Source organism: Medicago sativa, chromosome 6, assembly GCF_051527215.1.
Source record: "Medicago sativa cultivar Bolivia chromosome 6, Bolivia_mono, whole genome shotgun sequence".
Lineage (NCBI taxonomy): Eukaryota > Viridiplantae > Streptophyta > Magnoliopsida > Fabales > Fabaceae > Medicago > Medicago sativa.
The window spans coordinates 89,387,295-89,407,798 of NC_140754.1; the positions used below are offsets into that span (position 1 = coordinate 89,387,295).

The 20,504-nt window shown below is 33.1% G+C and overlaps 1 protein-coding gene and 2 long non-coding RNA genes across 4 annotated transcripts; 1 reads left to right on the forward strand and 2 right to left on the reverse strand.

The window, feature by feature from the left end:
• Positions 1 to 1,090: 1,090 nt before the first annotated feature.
• LOC146918030 (protein DETOXIFICATION 16-like) lies at positions 1,091 to 11,203 on the reverse strand. Its single transcript, XM_085719712.1, has 8 exons — positions 10,908 to 11,203; positions 3,523 to 4,073; positions 3,278 to 3,364; positions 3,043 to 3,099; positions 2,652 to 2,890; positions 2,209 to 2,327; positions 2,040 to 2,126; positions 1,091 to 1,371 (listed from the first exon to the last, which is right to left on the reverse strand). Exons 1-8 carry the CDS (start codon positions 11,148 to 11,150, stop codon positions 1,312 to 1,314), a joined length of 1,443 nt encoding a protein of 480 aa, XP_085575838.1. The 5' UTR covers positions 11,151 to 11,203; the 3' UTR covers positions 1,091 to 1,311.
• LOC146918031 (uncharacterized) lies at positions 6,014 to 10,897 on the reverse strand. Of its 2 annotated transcripts, XR_015015949.1 has the most exons (6): positions 10,201 to 10,897; positions 9,732 to 10,116; positions 8,057 to 8,206; positions 6,711 to 7,364; positions 6,487 to 6,613; positions 6,014 to 6,381 (listed from the first exon to the last, which is right to left on the reverse strand). It is a non-coding gene; the product is annotated as an uncharacterized LOC146918031 (long non-coding RNA). The 2 variants fall into 2 exon arrangements; XR_015015948.1 differs by having other exon boundaries at positions 9,732 to 10,895.
• A 5,589-nt stretch (positions 11,204 to 16,792) lies between the features above and the next one.
• On the forward strand, positions 16,793 to 19,199 carry LOC146918032 (uncharacterized). The gene is made up of 2 exons (XR_015014240.1): positions 16,793 to 17,113; positions 18,933 to 19,199. It is a non-coding gene; the product is annotated as an uncharacterized LOC146918032 (long non-coding RNA).
• The last annotated feature ends 1,305 nt before the right edge of the window (positions 19,200 to 20,504 follow it).

The following is a 20,504-nucleotide window of genomic DNA, read 5'->3' on the forward strand; positions in this document are numbered from 1 at the left end:
AATTGAAATCTAAATGAAGTCCAAGCAAATTCAAATTTGGTAAATTCACAATTTTTTAGTCTAGACAACTTTGCTACACTTTTTACAACTTCTCAAAAATTATAAACGTGTGACATTTTTTTAATGCTACCGATGATACAAATGTAAGTAACATTTCTTGAATGTTTCTAATATTACCATAAAATGTTACTGAAGCCCTTTAGTAACATGATCCTTACCTGACATTTGTTCACTTGTTACTAAATTTAATTAACAACATTTTTCTTGATTTAGTAACAATTTCAAAAATTGTTACTAGATCTCACTTGTGTTTATTTTATATTTATTAATACACCTGATTTGATCTAAATGAGATGTGACATCTTGCTGTAACAGGTTTTTATCTTGGTTTGAATTATGTCGAGTTACAATTGCCAAGAGAAAATACAAACTTATGATGGAGCCAGACTTTTCCAAATCTGTTAGAAAACATAGGACTCAAGATGCGACATTACTAGTTGTGGTAATTGTAAACTTACATGAAATGAGTACAACTACTTAGTTGTATAAACCCCTCCACTTTTTCTATATTCCACACCTACGTCTCATGTTCAGTGGACAACGGTGCCTCTGAAAGCAATAACATCAACCCTTGGACTAATGTTTCCACCCATAGGAAGAAAAAAAAAACCTAATTAAGACACCTCGATATGCAATGCCAAAATTACCTTCCCATCTACCAACCTATCCTACCTTACACTCCTTTTGCTTCAATATCCAAGACCAGACACTACCTTCCCTTCTCAATATCCAACGGCAAATATTAAAAAAAAAAAAAGACTTAAATACACTTCTAATCTCCTTATTTTACCGATTCACGATTTTAGTCATCACTTTTTTAAGTATGAAAATATAGTTTCATGTTTTTAAAATTTCAGAAAAAATTTCCGCGACTGAGTTTACGACTTATTTTTGTTGATACGTCAGTTTGAATAATGAACAGGCAAGTCTCTTAGCGATACGACATTGCATATTTTTTTGAGAAATTTAATTTATTAGGGCTTTACATTTTCTTCATTTTATTTAAGTTTTACTTTTCAAAGCAATGCTCTAATGAGAGAGAATAAAATGATAACATTTAATCCACATGTGACCTGCCAACCCAGTATTAACTTGACACATTGGTAAAAATAGCCCTCAGATTTTTCATAACATATCACATTCTCATTTGGTAACTTTCATAACCAGCACATATTATTTTCCTTCAACAGTGCATTGAAAGATATATCCCCTTCCAAATACTCTGAGAAAACAAAAAAAAAAAATTGATTTTCAGGAGACTAAACTCTCTGTTGTTATCGCATTATGAACTCTATCAGTAGCCTTCTTTGCCTGTACAAAATGAATCAGAAAATATAAAGGCATGTCAATACCCCATAATGCATCACATGAATATTTAATGAAAGGAAGAAACACATTATAAATAAAAGGGTTTAATATGTGATTCGTCCCTGCAAATAAGGGTCGCTTAAAATTTCGTCCCTCCAATCACTAATCCTTTTTTTTTGCCCCTGCAAAATTTAATCAGTTAAAAATTCATCCTTTGACCCAATTTAATCACTGCCACGTCAGCAAATGACCAAAAGGGCACGCGAAAGGACGAAAATACCCCTGGCTTATTTTTTTTTGTTTTTTCCTTCAAAAAACTTTTTTTTCCAGATTTTTCCCCATTTTTTCAGTTTTAATTTTAAAAATTTTTTCCGAAATTTTTTATGATTTTTTCAGATTTTTTTAAATTTAAAAAAAGAATTTTCAAAATTTTGAAATTTTTTTTTAAGGAAAAAAAATAAGCCAGGGGTATTTTCGTCCTTTCGCGTGCCATTTTGGTGATTTGCTGACGTGGCAGTGATTAAACTGGGTCAAAGGACGAATTTTTAACTGATTAAACTTTGCAGGGGCAAAAAAAAAGGATTAGCGATTGCATGGACGAAATTTTAAGCGAGCCCTATTTGCAGGGACGAATCACATATTAAACCCTAAATAAAAATGAAGAATTTCACCTCTCTCTCCCAATCAGTGCGTATTGTAATGATCATTAGACAAAGCGCTTGAACAACGAGGGCACATATAATCCCCAGCCACAGGCCCTATATTATAAATATTTATTAGCAGGTTGAACCAAATCTTATGATAGCGATTTTCATGAAAGAATGGACCATTTATTTTTACCTTCCCGCCAATATGTAGTGCAAAAGCGAATACAATGGCTGCTGGAATCCCAACTAAATAATATGATCCAAGGTTGACAAACGCGCCAATTTTCTGCCAACCACATCCTCTAGCAGTGCCTGAACCATAGTGAAAGAGATCATTTGTAACGACTGAAATTTAGAGAGCAAAATACAAAATTTATAGCTGATTATGCCAATAATAAGTGTTAGAGATGCCAACTTCGATGACTGTTGTTTATTTTTTCGATCTTTAATTTCTGTCGTTATTTCATATAACAAAATTATACATCAAATTATTTGCTTACTTACTACTTAACTTTTAGCATCCAAAATTAGTTACCTTTTTGTATCAGATATATTAGAAGTTCACGTATGTCTCGGTCTGTTTTTAACCCAAATCTTATGAACAAAATAAAATCAAAAGTTGCTGGAAATAAAAACCTGAAAGAACAGCTTGCATTCCATCTAGTAAGTGGGATACGGCAAGAATTGGCATCATAGTTGCAACATATTTGACTACTTCTTCTTCGTTGCTATAAGCATATCCCCATAAATTACGAACTAGTATAATCACCGTTCCGACTAAGATGCTCTCAATAACGGCAATCACTACAACGACACAAACTGCCAAACGCGCAGCCTGTGGATGACCAGCACCAAGTTCATTCGAAACACGAATGCTGCAAATAATCAGTCAAGCACTAATCACACAACAGACAAAAACTAAAGAAAGAAAGAGAAGAAAAAAAAATAACATGAAATTAAAAAAGAGAAAAAAGCTTTGGAGAATTTAGGATTAAGTTAAATAGTAAGGCTGCTCCTGTATTCAAACCTTACAGCTCCACTAAGTCCGAAGGGGATCATCCAAACAGCTGCAGTTGTATTTAAACTGACAGAACCAAGTCACAAACAAAAGGTTAAGAAAATAATAATAATAATAATAATAATAATAATAATAATAATAATAATAATAATAATAATAATAATAATAATAATAATAATAATAATAATAATAATAATAATAATGTAACAATAATGTCGAAGACGATCTCAAATATGCAACCAACCAGATAGAAAGCACAGATGTTTCCAACTTTGGATTTGGAAGAAGACCAGAAAGGAGAACCATTAATTCAAAAGACCACATTTCCAAGCTGCTCACCACAACGAAGAAAACAAAGGAAGCAACATTAGACTTTCTAAAAAGAAATGAAATTTTAATAATGTTCAATAAAGTAACTAAACTATAAATAAAATTCTATTATAATATGTTCTGTTAAACATCACTCAAGTATTAAGAGAAGGTGATTACCAAACCATTACAGCTGAAGGAATGGCAAGCTTCAGGAAAATTGGGATATTGTTCAGTGCAAGTGCTTCCTTGGAAAAACCATTCCATGTTTTTTTACATGAAGGAGAAAATTTGACATAGAGTGCGAGTATGGTAACATTCACCCAGTACGATATAGAATTTGCTATGGCAGCTCCTCTGCTACCTAATCCAGACTTGTATACCATTATCCAACATAGAGGAAGATGAAGTAATGTTGTAACCGAGGAGCTAAACATCATTGGAAATACAATATTTTGAGTTTGTAGGAATCTGTTGAGACATTGTAGAAGACCGTAAGCAAAAAGGCATGGAACCATCAACTTAGCATAGCTGCCAGCTTCAGTAGATATTTCATGATCTTGGCCAAGTAAAATGAGAATGGATCTTGTGTTTGCCCAAATAATCGCGAGGGGAATAGCGACGATCATGAGAATGAACATGGCTCTTTGCATGTGTATGCCTGACATGCGGTACTGCTTTGCGCCATATGATTGTCCACATAATGTGTCTAAGGCACTTGCCATTCCTATCTATTAAATCAAAAACAAATAAAATCAAATTTATTTTTGGACAAAATGACAAAGGTTGAATCTCAGTGGATCATGGTAACAACACCTACTATTAGAGTATAGGAAAATCGAAATTTGAGTAAAAATTAATTTACTGACAAATAAAGACCATAAATTTAAGTTTGAATAATGAAATTCCAATTATGAACAAGTTTAGACTTCGAGGTAATGGGAAAAGGGAACAAAGGAAGATTTTAGAGTTGAGAGAAAATAGAGGGAAATATGGAGTTGAACGAACCACCTGAGATTAAAAATAGGAAAAGAGAAGCGTGAGATCAAAAATTGAATATGACTACCCTTATCTGAAATACAGAATGACACATGATTAATTAGATAAGCAGAGGCACAATTGTTTAAGTACAATATGATTTTGCAACAAAGATTTGAAAGAGAATAGCCTAAGCAACTTAAAGTAAATGACGGTATTTTCTTTTTGCGACACCATTTTGATATGGGGTGTCGACACATGTGAATTCATGGATGATACCATGTTTACTGGTAAAGCTGCAAACCTTATAATTGACAGATTCTTTACAATGAATATGGTACTTTTGACTTATTATTCATCAAGAAAATCCAAGTTATCAAGAAAAATGATCAATAAGAGAAACAAACCATTTCTTGAAACAAGGGCCAGTCCCCAAACATCACAATGAATAAGAACATATGGTTCAACACTAGTAAGACTCAACGAAAAAGTAGTTCATGTATGCTTAAAAATCGGACAGATATCATATTTATAGAATTCAACAAATTGATGTGAAAACAAAGACAGAAACATTCATTTCATTAACGAAAATGGAGGATGGCCAAGACCCTTGTGTTGAATGCATATTTGGGACATGTACCCCACCGTGATTTGGACACGACAATGAAGGTCCCAATAATTCATAAAACCCTAGGGCCAGGACGATTTTCGACCACACACACTCACCCTAAAATCCCAGACATCCATCCTTAACCAGGTACAAATTCTAGGATTGTGTTCTAGATGAATAATTTATGAACATAACAAGTTTAATATTACTAATTCTGACTTTTTATATATGTAAATTCCGGTTAAGAATTTATACCATAAGCGTAAAACTTTTTTTTTTTTTGGTTACAAGCGAAAACTTTTTGTTCTAGTTTAACTTAAACATGGTTTTAGTCCTCGTTTCTATATTTGAGATTTTAGTCTGTTTTTAGAAGTTTGAAGATATTTTTCACTACTCAATTCAACCAGCAAACAAAAATTTTCGTCCAAATTAACATTGTTACATTATAAACCACAATTGAATCCATGATTTTTTAGAGACTAAAGTGTATTACTACTAAGATTACAAAATTGGACTTCCTTGTATTAATGTTTTCCTCCAATCGTGTAGTCAGGGTACTGGTGGCCTTCAAAAAAATTCTGACAACCAAAAAAGAAACTCAAACTTTAATTTTACTTTACAGTTAAAAAAATATTAAACTTAAATTTAGATCGTATAATTTTGATCGAACAACAACCATGTCTGATTGCATGAATGCATGAAATTGCTTACTACAACAAATCTTTGACCTTAACTAGACGTCTACCCGTGCTACCGCACGGGTCAGATAATGTTAAAAATGTAACTTGAATCAATGTAAAATTGTCAATGTGGTGATTGTATGATTTTGCGAAAATATAGTTGAATTAGTGTGGTTAATTTGATGAATAAATGTTTGGGTAATATTTGGTTGCCTACGCCACGGTATTTATAACGTAATTTATTGTGGAAGAACCGTAAATAAATATAACAACCTCAATAACCTTCAACGACAATTAATAATCCCAAACATGTGTCTATTACGATATATCATAAGAACTCTGAAACCCAATTTAATTTCATATACTTGCAATACCATTACAAAACGATTTGGAAGAAATAGAATTGATATGAAAGCAAGGTGAATTAGCATTCAAGATAATTGACATAAGTTAAATCAGTTACTTTGTACTGACGAAATTACAAAGAGCTTCGCATATAGTAACATATAGTAATAGTGATATCCATATAAAATTGCAACATATAGTAAGTTCATCAGTGTACATAAAAGCAACTGAAGGCTTGCCACCAAATCCGCCGAGTCCTGGACAATTGTGAACATGCAACGGCCGACGACATATTTAAACAAAATGAAAAAGATAGCTAAAACTTAAACAGCGGGGACAGTGTTGCAATTGGAATGGCATGAAAAAACCAGCATATCACCAAAAAATACCTTCCAAAGCTATGAATAAAATGAAATCAATTTTCACCTGCAATACAGGCAAATGATTTAAATGTGATCACTGGTTATGGTGTGTACAGGAACATAACTAAATATTCATTTAGATGCTTTATTATAATATTTCATTATTTACCTTTATCACAACAGCAACTTGGATGACAGTAAAATGCATTCCATTGCCTTAAAGATTATAAGTACGACCTCATATTGGTCAGCCAAAAAATAACAGCCTCTATATTCTCATTCACAGTAATAATGCCCTGGACAAACACACAAACAACTTAATATATCAGCTGCAACCACTGCGATGAAAACAAAACAATGTCAATTTCTGTTAATTATTAGTTCAGCAGCTACCTGTTTATGTGTAAATTTATCGTAGGACACTAACAGCGTTGATGCATCATTACAAATTGCGGAAGACTTCTTTATACACCACATTTGATGTAGTGCTCATACAATTGCCATCTTCATCCGTCAATAATATCTTCAATCCGTTTCTTGATGTAACTCTCGACGCCGCAACATATAGTTGGCCGTGGGAAAAAACCGGTTGAGGAAGGTATATTCCAACTTGTTCCAATGATATAGTAAGACTTGATATAGTAAACGTCTACCCATGCTACCGCACGGGTCAGATATAGTAAAAAACGTACGTTGAATCAATAAAAAATGATCAATTCGGAACCCATTTGAGTTGGAAAGATGTCTCGGTTCAGCCGCAAGAACAATGGCGGTGCGTTTCTTGGATACTTAATTTCGTCACCGTAACGGTCCTTAACCTGAATAACCCATCTAGATGGTTGAATGCTAACCATTGTAACAGAGGCGCCATGCGTCAAATTGTATTCAGTATTAAACTCAGGCCATCCAGGAGAGAAGCACATGTAATCGCTTTTTTTCCTCAATCAACACCTCGAATTGATTGTGAGCAGGAACATTCAGTATAACAAACCTTCTTAACTCAGTCCCTAATGTGTCTACCAAAAGAGTAGGAAGAATCACAGCATTCTAAGCGGACAAAGAAAAAAAAATCACAATCATGGTTAGTGACAAATTAAGTCATATGAATTGTATATAAAAACTGTCATGATCAAGAAGATGTTAAAAGCAATACGGTTCACTATTTCATGTTATAAAATTGTTCATCTGATCTGAACAATTATAAACAGGAGATTGATTCAATGTTTCCAACACATCATACATTAGAATTTATGCATTTCATCACAAATAATTAAGTCATATGCATTGTACACAAAATCTGTCTTGATCAAAAAGATGTTATAAGCAATAAGTCTCACTATTTAACGTTATAAAAAAGTTCATCTGATCTGAACAGTTGTAAACATCAGCAAAGTAACATCTCCATAAACAGGTCAATATCATATTTTTAACTATGCCCACATAAGAGAAAACAGGAAATTGATTCCATTTTGCCAACACAGCAGAAATTAGAAATTCTGCATTTCCTCACAAATAATTCATCAGACTTGATACATCCATAAAGTTGAAATGCATTTGATACATGGAGGCTCTGTCTCAACCACAACTAATATACTTTAGCTATAAAAATGGATGCACTTACAGAAAAATTGATAGTAAACGAAAATAAATTGACATGGCAACATATAAATACACCTAACACTGGATTACATCAAAAGTAGCATCATCAATTTACTCTGAACTCCAAACTATTTGAATACCTGTCTCGGGTTAAACTCAACGGTGAAGGTACGAAATTTAAGTCGAGCAACTTCAAGGAGGCTGTCATCTTCAAGAGAGTTTAAACAATCAACTTAACTGAATGAAGAAGCTCTAACTTAATTGTAATTAATTTTTTATCAAATGAACACCTGAAATCACATTTTAGTTAAAACTCTTTGAAGCAATCCTAAAGGCTCAGATTTCCATCCAAAAAAAGAATCATAGGTTCAGGGATATGATATATAAGAAACGGACACATACTACTTATGATCGTGTTATTTTCAACCATTGTGTCAGCTTATGATGAAGAAAGAAGAACTCGTCCATAATTCAACTTAATACATCTGAAACACATCAGTTAACATGCATAAAAGTTCAAAGCAAAATGAATCATTATAGGAATGTTAAATATAAAATTGGTGCTAGCAAAGCTGAACATCAAAATTATGTTCAGAACCAAATCCAAATTACATTTCATGACTATATCTCCTCAATTTAGGAAAGAATATGTCATGAACTCATGATGAAATTTTAATAATATACGGTGTCCTTGTAATTAAAACTATTTGCAACGGAAAACTCAATGTCGCCAAGAAAATGCATCGCATATATAGCACGTGAAGAAAAACATGTGTAAATAGAACATTGACAACCAACTCAGATAAGAGGGAACGACATTGAAACAAAGGCAACATAAGCCACAATTAAAATCCTAGTATTCATGTGAAAATAAAAAAATCCAGAACACAAATAGTCAAAATTCAAACTTGAATTTACTTCAAGCACTTTCATTCATTGGAGGAATGTGTCAGCAACACTTACATGGTAGCTAAACACATGAAGGAAAATACACTATATATAGATATCACACAACCTATTGAACTTTAATCCCATTTAAAACCAAAGCAAAAAATTAGAAACATATAAATTTAGAAAGGAAACATCCATCTAATTTGTATAAATACTAAATCATTTCTGAAATGAAACAGAGGGTCTTAAAATTAAAGATCTCCAATACTTAATTCTTACCACACTTGCATTGAGGGATTCAAGACATCACAAATCAAACCTACATAAAAGAAAGAAAGACAACACCACACAATCAAAAAGAGTCAAATTTGGAAAGGGATACAAACCAAAAAGAAATGTAAACCTGTTTATTTAAATACAATACTCCGTAAACTTGTAATCTCAAATTTGGGATACCTCAAGGTCAAATGGGCCAAGACCAGAAAAATATTTCTTATCAGATTTTTCTCTCCAAAAAACATATATTTGCTAAAGTTTTGCTAGAATTCTTTCCTTCCAATAAACAAAAGGTTCAATGGGTCCTTAAAAGTCTCGTACACATTTACACATCACAAACCAATTACTTCTATGGAGAAGAAAACACATTTGAGTTATGAAATTATGATTGTAATTTGTAAACTCCAAATAAGTTTTGCAAGTTTGCATAAAAAATTCTACTAAAACACAAAATAAAAATAAAAGAATCTATTGTAATAAATCTAGTGTTGAGAAGACAAAAACAATCAAATAACGATTACATCAAAAAGCAGAAAGTTTCAACTCAAGTTATCACTATCAAATCCACATCAAATGTTCATGAAATAAATTTAAGAGTATTGAATTTCCATTTGCAACATGAAAATGAAATCAAACTTAAAAACTAACCTCAAAACAGCCCAGCAACTGTCGAGACATTGAATAGGAGCAGAAAATCCATCTTAAGCGAAGATGCTACGGCACAACAACTATCTTCAGTGGCCGCTGCTTTGAGTGGTGTGAGGAAGTTGAAACCCATTTATGGAGAGGAAGACGATTCAGAGGACATCATGGCTGCCCGTCCCCAGACCTCACCGCCGTCGTTACCATCCTCACCTCAAATTTGAACACCATTAACGTCATCTATCACCATCTCAACTCACCGTCACCACCACCGTCGCCACATCCGTGCTCACCCTCTCTAGCATTCATATTTGTTCTGTAAGCCTGACCCTCCTCTCCAAAACACATCATCAAAGTGGCCAGAAGTGGATGCGATGAGGATGAAAAAAAGCTGATTTAGAGAAGAGCAAAAATGAGAGAGAATAGTAGAGGTTCCGATTTGAGCTAGAAGAAAGTGTTGGGTCAGAATCAGTACCGACTGCGGCGGAATCAGCACCGGCTGCGGATCGGCCAGAGTTGGTGCCGCCAGGATGATGGTGGTGATACAGTGAAGCCTGATGGATTCTGGTGGGAAGGGTCGATGGTGCATTGGCATGGAGAGAGAGAGAGAGAGAGAGAGAGAGAGAGAGAGAGAGAGAGAGAGAGAGAGAGAGAGAGAGAGAGAGAGAGGTAATGAAATGAAGCTAGGCAGAAAAGATGAGTGTCTTGAAAAATGATAACGCAGCGATTGAGAGAGGGGGGAGAGAGAGAGTGAAGGTTGTAAATGACATAGGAAATGGAACAACATTTATTAATTGCATTTGAATCTGAAGTGATTGGGAACAGATGGATTATGTGGAGATCTCTACATAGATGCATCCAACGGCTAGAACAGTTTGGAGCCAAAAAAATTAGGTTTAGGGTTGGCAATTAGGGTAAGCATGTTTGCAACCATTAGATATAAAGGATTCACACTAACTCACATTAATACATTAGTTATACTCATGACCAAAAAAAAAAATACATTAGTTATACTGAATTAATAGTCTACTAATGCTGCAAAAATAAAGAAGTCGAGTAACCAATGCACCATAATTTATGTGTGTACCGTAGAAGTTCTCATTTATAATGAAAAATAAGTTAGTTTGTTCTGATTATGAAATTTTTCCAGGAAAAAAAATGGAAAAGAAGAGAAAAACTTACCAATAAACTGAAACCAGTAACAGAAGCAAAAGAAGTAGCCATGGAAGCACCAGAGAGAGATAATTCACCAAGATGACCAACAAACATAAGTGAAATAATATTGATACCATAATTTAAGAGTGTAACTGATATCAATGGCCCTGATAACCATAACTGTGTCTTCACTTCTTCAACCAATCTTCTTCTTTCTTCTTCCTTGTTTTGTTTTGTTTCTTCGACAATCAAAGGAGAATGAAGAGACATGTTTTGGTTTTATTTTTCTTTTCTCTCTCACTGTTTCTTTCTTCTGTTTTTTTTTTCTTCTCTTTTTTGTGAGTTCTGTGTTTCTTTCTACCTCTTGTATTATTAGTTTCACCTATTTTTTGTCCTGACAATTAATATCTGTCACAAATCATTGTCAAAAATAAATCTGTCAGAAATAAAGTGTCAAGGTTTGTTCGGTATTGATTAAAATCTCAGGGTTTGTTCGGTATTGATAAAAAAAAATATGGAAGAATAAAAGAAAAATAAGAATAGAGGAAAAATAGTTAAAAATTGAATGGGAAGAAGAATCGTGGTGGTTAAGTGGTACAATCAATTATTATAAGGATAATGATACATTGCAAACATGGTTTTTCGTGCAACATGCACGACATGATTTTTATATTTTATTGGATGAGAAATCAGAAACTTATAATCTTTCCGTGGTGTTGTGATGTGAATCCCAAATACTACAAATCAATTCTATGATATAATATTCCTTCAAAAAAAATATATTCTACGATATAATATATTTAAATAACTCTTCAATGATTTACTTTACACTTTAATCTTTATCCATTGAAAAAAACACTTCTTTAGACTATAGCAATACCATTTATTGTTTTCTCCTTTCCATACTATGGCTAAACTGGCTAAAATATTATGAAGGGCTGAGTTAAAAGAAAAAGAAAGTATTATTTTAAAAATAATATATTATTAAACAATCATATAAATAAAATAATTCACAATAATTTAAGTAACACAAAGAAAGAAAAAAACCTAACAAAATTAGGTTTACTACGTTTCAATGAGTCAAATTCAGGAGTTTGTATTAAATATATTAACAATTTTATTTTGTTGAAAGGACAAAATTATTGAATTTTGAAAATGGTCAGCACTACAAGTAATACTATCTAACCATACTTTGGTCTGAGGGATTCTTTCATGGTCACAAGACCAAATCAATAATGTTTGGATACACATATATAAAAAGATTCTGCTCAAAATATTCAATCATCTTTTTTATCAATTTCCTCCTTATTATTAAAAAAATACCTCCTTATTAGAATTTCTTTGGTCCTCAGTCCATATTAGAATTTCTCTTTTGGTCCTCGGTCCAAATGTACAAGTGGTACTGCCACCACAATAATTCTTATATATAAATGTCATTCTCATATGATACATCCTATATATACACTCACACATCATACAATCAAACGGGCCACGGTAGTAAAGGCATGGTGTGCCCGTATGTTTCTCCAAACAACCTCGAACATACTCCATATATTTGTTTTGGGAGAAAATAAAATAATTTCAAACATTCCAGACCATTCTGTTGAGTGTCAAATCAATTGCAAACATTTAGCAATCATATTGTGACGGAAAAACAAGCAACAACTTTTCAAGAGAGTGATATCATGGAAATACCAAGCCACGAAAAAATTATATACCACACAACTACTTTTTTTTTTTTTTAACAAACCACACAACTACTTGTAAAGCCACATGTTGTAAATAAGTGGTCCCCGGTCTCCAACATTTCTTGCCACCACAACCCACTACAAGAAAGCAACGTATTTGCTTTGGTCCAATAGTAGCTAACTCGTAGGTAATTCTAGCAAAATATGTTTAGCTATTGTTTAGTTGTGAATTAGCTATCATATGGATCGTATAACATAGATAATTGGTAACTAATATTAATAAAATTTATATTTAGCCAAGTTTAATGATCATTAAAAAAATTATATTTAATGGGGAGTAGATTTGGGTTCTGAAAATTTGTATAGGGACGTAAACTTATCACCTTTATTTATAAGTAAGAAAAACAAAAGTTGATATTTTCGTAGGCACGGAAAACTTATTTACCCAAGTCCTAGTGAGCATAACTTAGTTGTTAGGGACAATGCATAATATATGCAGGTCTGGGGTTCGAACCCCGGACACCACAAAAAAAAAACTTATTTACCCAAACCTACCCTCATCCCCTATATTATGGTAATAAACTCGCAATCAAAGAGTCTCATAATTTTTTTCAGATGGTAGAAGATCTCTTTGCTTCTGAAGCCTTTTTTTCCCGTTGTTTTTGATGCAACCAGGGTAGTCAAAAACGAGTGTCGGGTCGTAGGATCGTCCGATCCTACGTGCCTCAGCCTCGCCGGCGTGCTCCGTTCCTATTTTGGGTCGGATTTTTTAGTTTTGTGGTCAAAAACGAGTTCCTGAAGCAGGAACGTATAAAAAAACGAGTTGGGCCTGCAGATTTGGTTGGGCTTCACAAAACTGGATCGGGTCAAAAAATGACCCGGTTTCTTATATATTAAAAAACCCAAAATTTCATTTCATTCTTCTCTTCTCCAACCCTAGAACGACGGCAACTTCACTCTCCTTTCCTTCCCTTTCCATTTCCGGCCAAGTTTTCTCCATCCTTCCTTCTCTTCCCTCACCTAAACTCTGTTTTCATTCACATCCCTCCATTACACAAACTCTCCATAACCATAACTCTGTTTTCGTTCACTCTCCTCCATAACCATAACTCTATTTTTGTTTTTTTCCTCCCTTAATTCTGTTTTGAAAGTTATGATTTAATAAGTTATTTTGTTCTTGTATTGTATTATGATTATTATGTAGCTTTTAATTTTGTAATTTTGTAAGCCATTGGTTTTAATGGTGATTGATTTTAAGTTGTTTTGTTCTTGTATTATAATTTTTATGTTTTTTTGTGTGTATATGTGAAGTTACAACTTTGCCCTTAAGTGGGTTCTTACGAACCGTGTTACGTTCCCTGACTTTACGTCCCTTCACCGGCCGATCGAACTTACGTAGAAACTCGTTCCTAACTACATTGGATGCAGCACACAGAGAATTTGTCATGGCTGGATTGGGACGAGATCTGAACATGAAGTTTAACGTAGTGAATTGATGACAGGAAACGTTATAGGGTTTTTAACTCCTTTTTAGAGTTATTTAAGAGTAAGAGTAGCAAGTTTATTTGTATTTTGGTTGACTTTTGTATAGGACTAAATAAAAAAGTCATCAAAGGGAAAAATATTAAAAAAATAGCCTTAAAACCATCAAAATTCACCCGAACCGGGCATCATTGTGACCGGGGTATGCTTTTTACATGTTTATCATTATTTATTTTTGGGTCATAGTCGCTACAAATGTTTTGGTAATTGTGAAAAAAGGTGAAAATTATTTACATGGCCTTACTGATGTTAAGAATCCAAGGTGAGAGGTCTCTTATAAAGTGAGAGAAATGGGTGAAAATATTATAGTTTTATTGATGAATTAGTTTAGTGTGTATATATATATATATATATATATAAGAGAAGATCCTCAAGCTAACTATGACAATTTTAGCATGTAGAGAGTAATATACTAACTCTACTAGCTTTCATAACAAGTTAGTGTCTATTGTGTGGAATACAAAGTGAATCTCCTATATATTGTAATAGTCTTAGTGGAGTTGGAGGTTAATAATTGTTTATCAGTCCCTACTTGGATAGTAAAATGTTAAAAGGCTGAGGAAAAAGAGATCTGCAAGTTGATCTTGTGATAAAAATGGAAGTAACTTCATAATGTCGGCTCTCTGACTATGTGACACTCTATCTCCAAATGTTAGGTTCTCCCTTGAAAATTTGGGTTTACTACTATGTGGAGTGTACTCTAATTGTCACAATATAAAATTGGTAGCTTGATACATTGAACTTGCAAGTCTTTAAGTAAGTATACGAGCCATTAATGTTCATAGGTGGCAACAACTAAAGCTCGATATCCTGCTTCAGAGAAGGACTTAGAAACAGTGAGTTGCTTCTTGGTTCTCCAAGATATAAGAGAATATCCAAGGAAACAACACTAGAAAGAGATGGACCTTATGGTATTCTAACAATCTGCCCAATCAGCATCAGAGAACCCTTGAAAGTAATGGGGGGAATTTCTGGAAAAGAAAAAACCTTTACCGAGACAAGCCTTGAGATATTTGAGCACTTTAGGAGATGCATTGTAATGAGTTTGCGAAGGGTTAGATAAAATTTGGCTCATTTGTTGGGTAATAAAAGTGATGTCAGGTCTAGTTGCATTGAGATAAAGTAATCTACCTACAAGTCTTCTATAAGATGGAATATCAGTGTATGGATGTGAGGAATCATTATGTAATTTGATGGATGGATCAGAAGGAGTACATACTTGTTTAGAGTCCAGAAATCCAGAATTAGTGAGCATGTCTAAACAGTATTTCCTTAGACATAAAGATATGCAAGCTTAGAATGAACCACTTCTAATCTCATAAAGTATTTTAGATGTTCTAAATCCCTGATCTTGAATGAATTATTCAAAATGTTTTTGATAGAAGTAAATTCATCCAATGAATTTCTCGCTAATATGATGTCATCAACATATACTAACAGTTAGATCATCCAAATATTCATCCAAAGAGTCTTGGTAACAAACTCCAGATTTCAAAACCCTTTCAGAAAGAATCAAAGGTATTTCTTCCTTCCTTTTTCTCTTTCTTATCTATTTTTATTAGTTCTACCACTTTTATGCTTAAGATGGAGAACTTGTGCCCTTAGAGAGCCAGAAAACTTGGATGATTGTTGTTCTAGTTCCCAACATGCGAGTGGGAGTAAAGTGATTAGGGGATTCGTAAGAGGGTAAAGGTTCTTGTTCTTGGACTAATGTTTCCTCACATGAAAGAAACCCCTACTCCAATGTCAAACACTACCCTCCCACCTGCCAACCTCTCCATCCTTACACTCACTTTGATATCCGATTTGAAACAATTCCTTATTTGATCCGCAATATCCGACGCCAAATATTAAATAAAAGACTTAAATACACTTTTGACCTTTTATTTCTATTGACTCGCAAATTTAGTCCTCTCCTTTCTAAATTCGAAAATATAGCTTTTAGGTGCTTACAACAACAAAAATGTAACAAACTCAATTTGTAGCTGCAAGGACAATATTATGCAGGGAGCGAGGTTCGAATCTCGGACTTTCCGCTTCTCTAGATTTAAAATGTGCGAGTATCGGTTATTAAGTTACTTGACAAAAGAATAATCATAAAAAAAATACCGCCATTGAAATTTGAGACTTATTTTTGTTGGTATGTCAAATAGAATAATGAACATGATCGATGAGTGATATGACCTTGCATATATTATGCATTCTCCCTACCAACTGAATTAAGCCCATGAGGACCGACAAATATAATTTATTAACGCTCTACATTTTCTTCATTTTATTTAAAGTTTTATTTCTTTGTTTTTTGCTAATAAATGTTTGGGTTAGCTCACTACAAGAATTCCCTAATTTACTAACCAATTCAAAATTGCATTACTGAGGGATTTAGACCCTCAGTAATTACTGGCGGAATAACCACTTAGTAACACCAAAAAACCCTCAATAACGTTACTGACGAAAAAAAACCCTCAATAATTATGTGACTTACATTACTGAGGGATAAATCCGTCAGTGTTGTTAATGACCAATCTGCCTTATATTAGTGACGGATTTTAGTCTGCCAGTAATGTTCTAAAAGATTAAAAAATCCGTCAATACCCCTTTATTTTCGTTAGTACCCCTTTATAATTAATATAAATAAATAAGAAAATTAAAACAATCATAATCTTCCGTCAGTACCACTCATAGAAGACTCATATGTAACACACATATCTGGATTTCTACCGAAAAAACACACATCATCTTTTCCCTTCATCTGATTTCAGAAGGGGTTTTTCTTCGTCTCAATCGTTTTCCCTTCATCTTGTTTGTTGTTCAATTGTTCCTCTCTCGTTTGCTCTGTCATTCTCATTTTCCCTTCATCTAGGTTTGGTCATTTGTTCATCTCACAAATAGTCAGTTGTCTATTACCCGAGGAAGAAGGAGTAAAGGGAAGAATAATGAAGGTTTGGAGCTTGGTGAACCCACACACTTCATCAGAATCTTGAGGGATTTCTACTAATTGAGGTGAGTTTCTCAAATTAGGTTCTAATTATAATAAAAGGGAACTGGAATTAGCAATTAGAAATTGACATGCAATAGAATGAGAACTGAAACCCTAATTGATTTTTCCCTCTTTACAATTGTGTTGTTACATGTTTGCATTTTCCCTTTTTGTTGTTGTGTTCTTACATGTGTGAATTTGATCAATTAGGCTTAAAATCTTTATGTGAGATTAATGGGTATTGTGATTAGTATGAGAAAATTAGGTTTTAATGAAATTATATCATGTTAAATTAGCTTATCAACTTATGTTTATTATACAATGCAAGAGAATCTTAGGGAGTGGTAGTTCTGATGAACTTTTAAGAATTACTTAAGAAAAAAGAAACCTTGCGTTAACTGTGACTTTATTAGACATTGGCTTTTTATTTGCATATTAATAATTTTTATAGAAGTTTATGGTTTAGCTTTTCGATAAGCATCTTTGAAGTTTGAACTTATAAGGACATTTTTTAAGTAAAGAATTATGAGCTTTTTTAGTTTTAATTGAGAAATTTTCAAAATTTTATTAGAAGTTAATCCAAACTGGGTCCTTTGAATGCCATGGTTTATGTGGGAAAGGGAACACTAGTACTTCTCTCCTACAATGGATTTACTGATAAAATTGTGTAATAGACATACATGTGGATTATATAAAGTTTCCAACTCTCATTAGAAACAAGATTTTGAGTTAATGTGTCTTCAATAGGTTCAAGTTAAGGAGTAACATTTACTTTGAGAGGGAGAAGTAAGTTTTGGTGTTTGTCTTTTCTGTTGAAAAATTGACTTTGAAGATAGATATTGTAGTAATGCCATGAGAATTTGGTTTGGATGTATAACCTCAATCATTTTGGTTTGGATGAGATTATTTCATATGACCCATTTTGATTGTTCCTTCACATCCCACATTTAAGAATATGTAAATTAGTTTATGTCTTTATGAATATTTATATCATTGTGATTGTGTGCAGATCTGAATGTATAACCTCCCACCTTAATTTTTTTATTGAATGTTTGTTGAATCGAGAATTTGAGGTCTTCAGGTTTGAATGTATAACCTGCCATTTTTATCTGATAGTCAATGCCATTTGGTATCATCTCTGCTGTAAATTCTATGCATCTGATAGTAACTTTTTATTAAAAAAAATCATTCATATAGTGATTTGGATGCATCCTACCTTTTGATTATCTTATAGAACATGTTCATACTGTTTTCGCAAGGATTCTTTTATTTCTTATTATGCTGAAACTTATTGTTTTTCCTTTTCACACAAATGAGTGTAGAAAAGTTGATGAATATGGTTGGCTTTGTTCGAATTGACTACAAGAAATGAAAGCTTATATGCAAGTTTTTCCTAGCCTTTTGAATTTTAATTGTTAAAGTAGTTGATGTTGTTTTCATAGTGTGTGTGTGTGCGCGCGCGTGCGTGGTGCATATACTCAACTGTTACATAGACTCTTGTTCTTTTATATGATCTGTAATTGCTATGTTTTGCTTAGATTGATGTTGGAGATTTGATTATGTTATGATGATTGACTCTAATTTTCTTCATTTATTTTGAATGTGTCACTAAAAAGTTGTGAGTGTTTGAATTATTCAATTAATGTACACATGAATTACATTTCTTTCATGTGTGTGCAATTGAATTCGCTGCATGACATCTATCTATATATCTGAATTCTGATATCGTGGATTGGTGCTCCTAAGCCAATTAATGAGTTTAATCATACCATAAAAAATAATATTTTGGAGTTGATTGAAACTCTACATATTAATTTCTTGTTTCACTTCTTTGTTTTCCAGAAGCATTGGTAACATGTTAATTGACATTTAAAGCTCAAGCAACATTTAATCAAGAAGAGTCGAAGCACTTGATTTGCTACACATCCAGAGGCAAGAATTTTCAAGGATTTTGGGTTAGGACTTAGGTAGGGAGATCAAGATCAAATTTGCTAGAATATTATGATAATTAGTTTATTCCGTTAGTTTTTTAGATTGGACGAATATTATTGAAATATTTATGATTTTGTAAGAAAATTATTTATTTATTGCACTAATATTATGATGATATATCGTCTAATTAATTTGAAACTTATCCTTATTTATTAATTTTGTTACGTCTTCAGCAACTTAACCTAATTTTTTCCCGCTCATTTGCTTTATTAGGTTTGCAATTATTTAACCTAACAAATTTCATCTAAAAAAATGCATTGCACACCAATTTCATTCCTATCCTCTTGCCTTTTTTTTTTGAAGAAAATATTTTCTACCATATCAATAATCTTACAGGTTAAAGATTATTTATTGGTCTATATTATAGTCGAGAAAACCCGTGCGACGCACGGGTCAAAAGTCTAGATAAATTAAAATTTTATTTCTTTAATTTAATTGTGTTTAATTAATTTTATTTCCTTAATTAATTAATTTTTCTTTAATTAAAATTAAAAAGTTGGAAGGGATCACCAAAAAAAAAAAGTGTGAAATACATTACTGAGGGAAATTTCTGTCAATAATGCATATCTGTGTAAACATTACTGGCGGAATTTTCCCTCAGTAATGAAGAGGTAGTTCTGACAATGCATTACTGAGGGATTATTCCCTCAGTAATTACTGACGGACTGTTTTCCGTCAGTAATTACTGAGGGAATAATCCCTCAGTAATGCCTCAATAATCCCTCAGTAACATTACTGACGCCAGTATTACTGAGGGATCGTTTTCGTCACAAATTCCGTCAGTACGCAATGTGTATTACTGAGGGATTTGATACACTACTGAGGGATTAGTTCCGCCAATAATAACCAATATTCTTGTAGTGGTTTGGACTGTGAGTGCTTAAAACTGTTAGGGCAGGTCTCAAGGATCGACGAAAACTAAAAAGTTACTTACATACCACTTATAAAAGATGTCGTCAAACCAACGGTGGAAGTTGAACATACGATCTTGCGAGTGAGTCAACTTTTATGTTTTAATGTTTTATTTTTCAAAGAAATACTTGATTTAATTCCTATATTCCCTATCACATCTCCATGTGCCCCGCCAACCCGATATTAACGTGACATATTAGTAAAAATAGGCCTCAAATTTAATGGTAAGAAATATTTCTCAAATGCGTTCACAATTCAGGTTTTCCATAACATATAATATTCTCATTTAGTGACTGTTTTCCGTCAGTAATTACTGAGGGATTAATCCCTCAGTAATGCTTCATCAGATCACCCACTACATTACTGAGGGAAAATTCCGTCAGTAACATTACTGACGCCAGTATTACTGAGGGATCGTTTTCGTCACAAATTCCGTCAGTACGCAATGTGTATTACTGAGGGATTTGATACACTACTGAGGGATTAGTTCCGCCAATAATAACCAAAATT

Coding starts and splice junctions, on each gene's coding strand:
- LOC146918030 (XM_085719712.1), bottom strand. CDS start 11,150: ATGTCTCTTCATTCTCCTTTGATTGTCGAAGAAACAAAACAAAACAAG. Junction 2,891..3,042: donor GGACTTAGTGGAGCTGTAAG/GTTTGAATACAG, acceptor GATTATTTGCAG/CATTCGTGTTTCGAATGAAC. Junction 1,372..2,039: donor GCACTGATTGGGAGAGAGAG/GTGAAATTCTTC, acceptor CATTTTGTACAG/GCAAAGAAGGCTACTGATAG.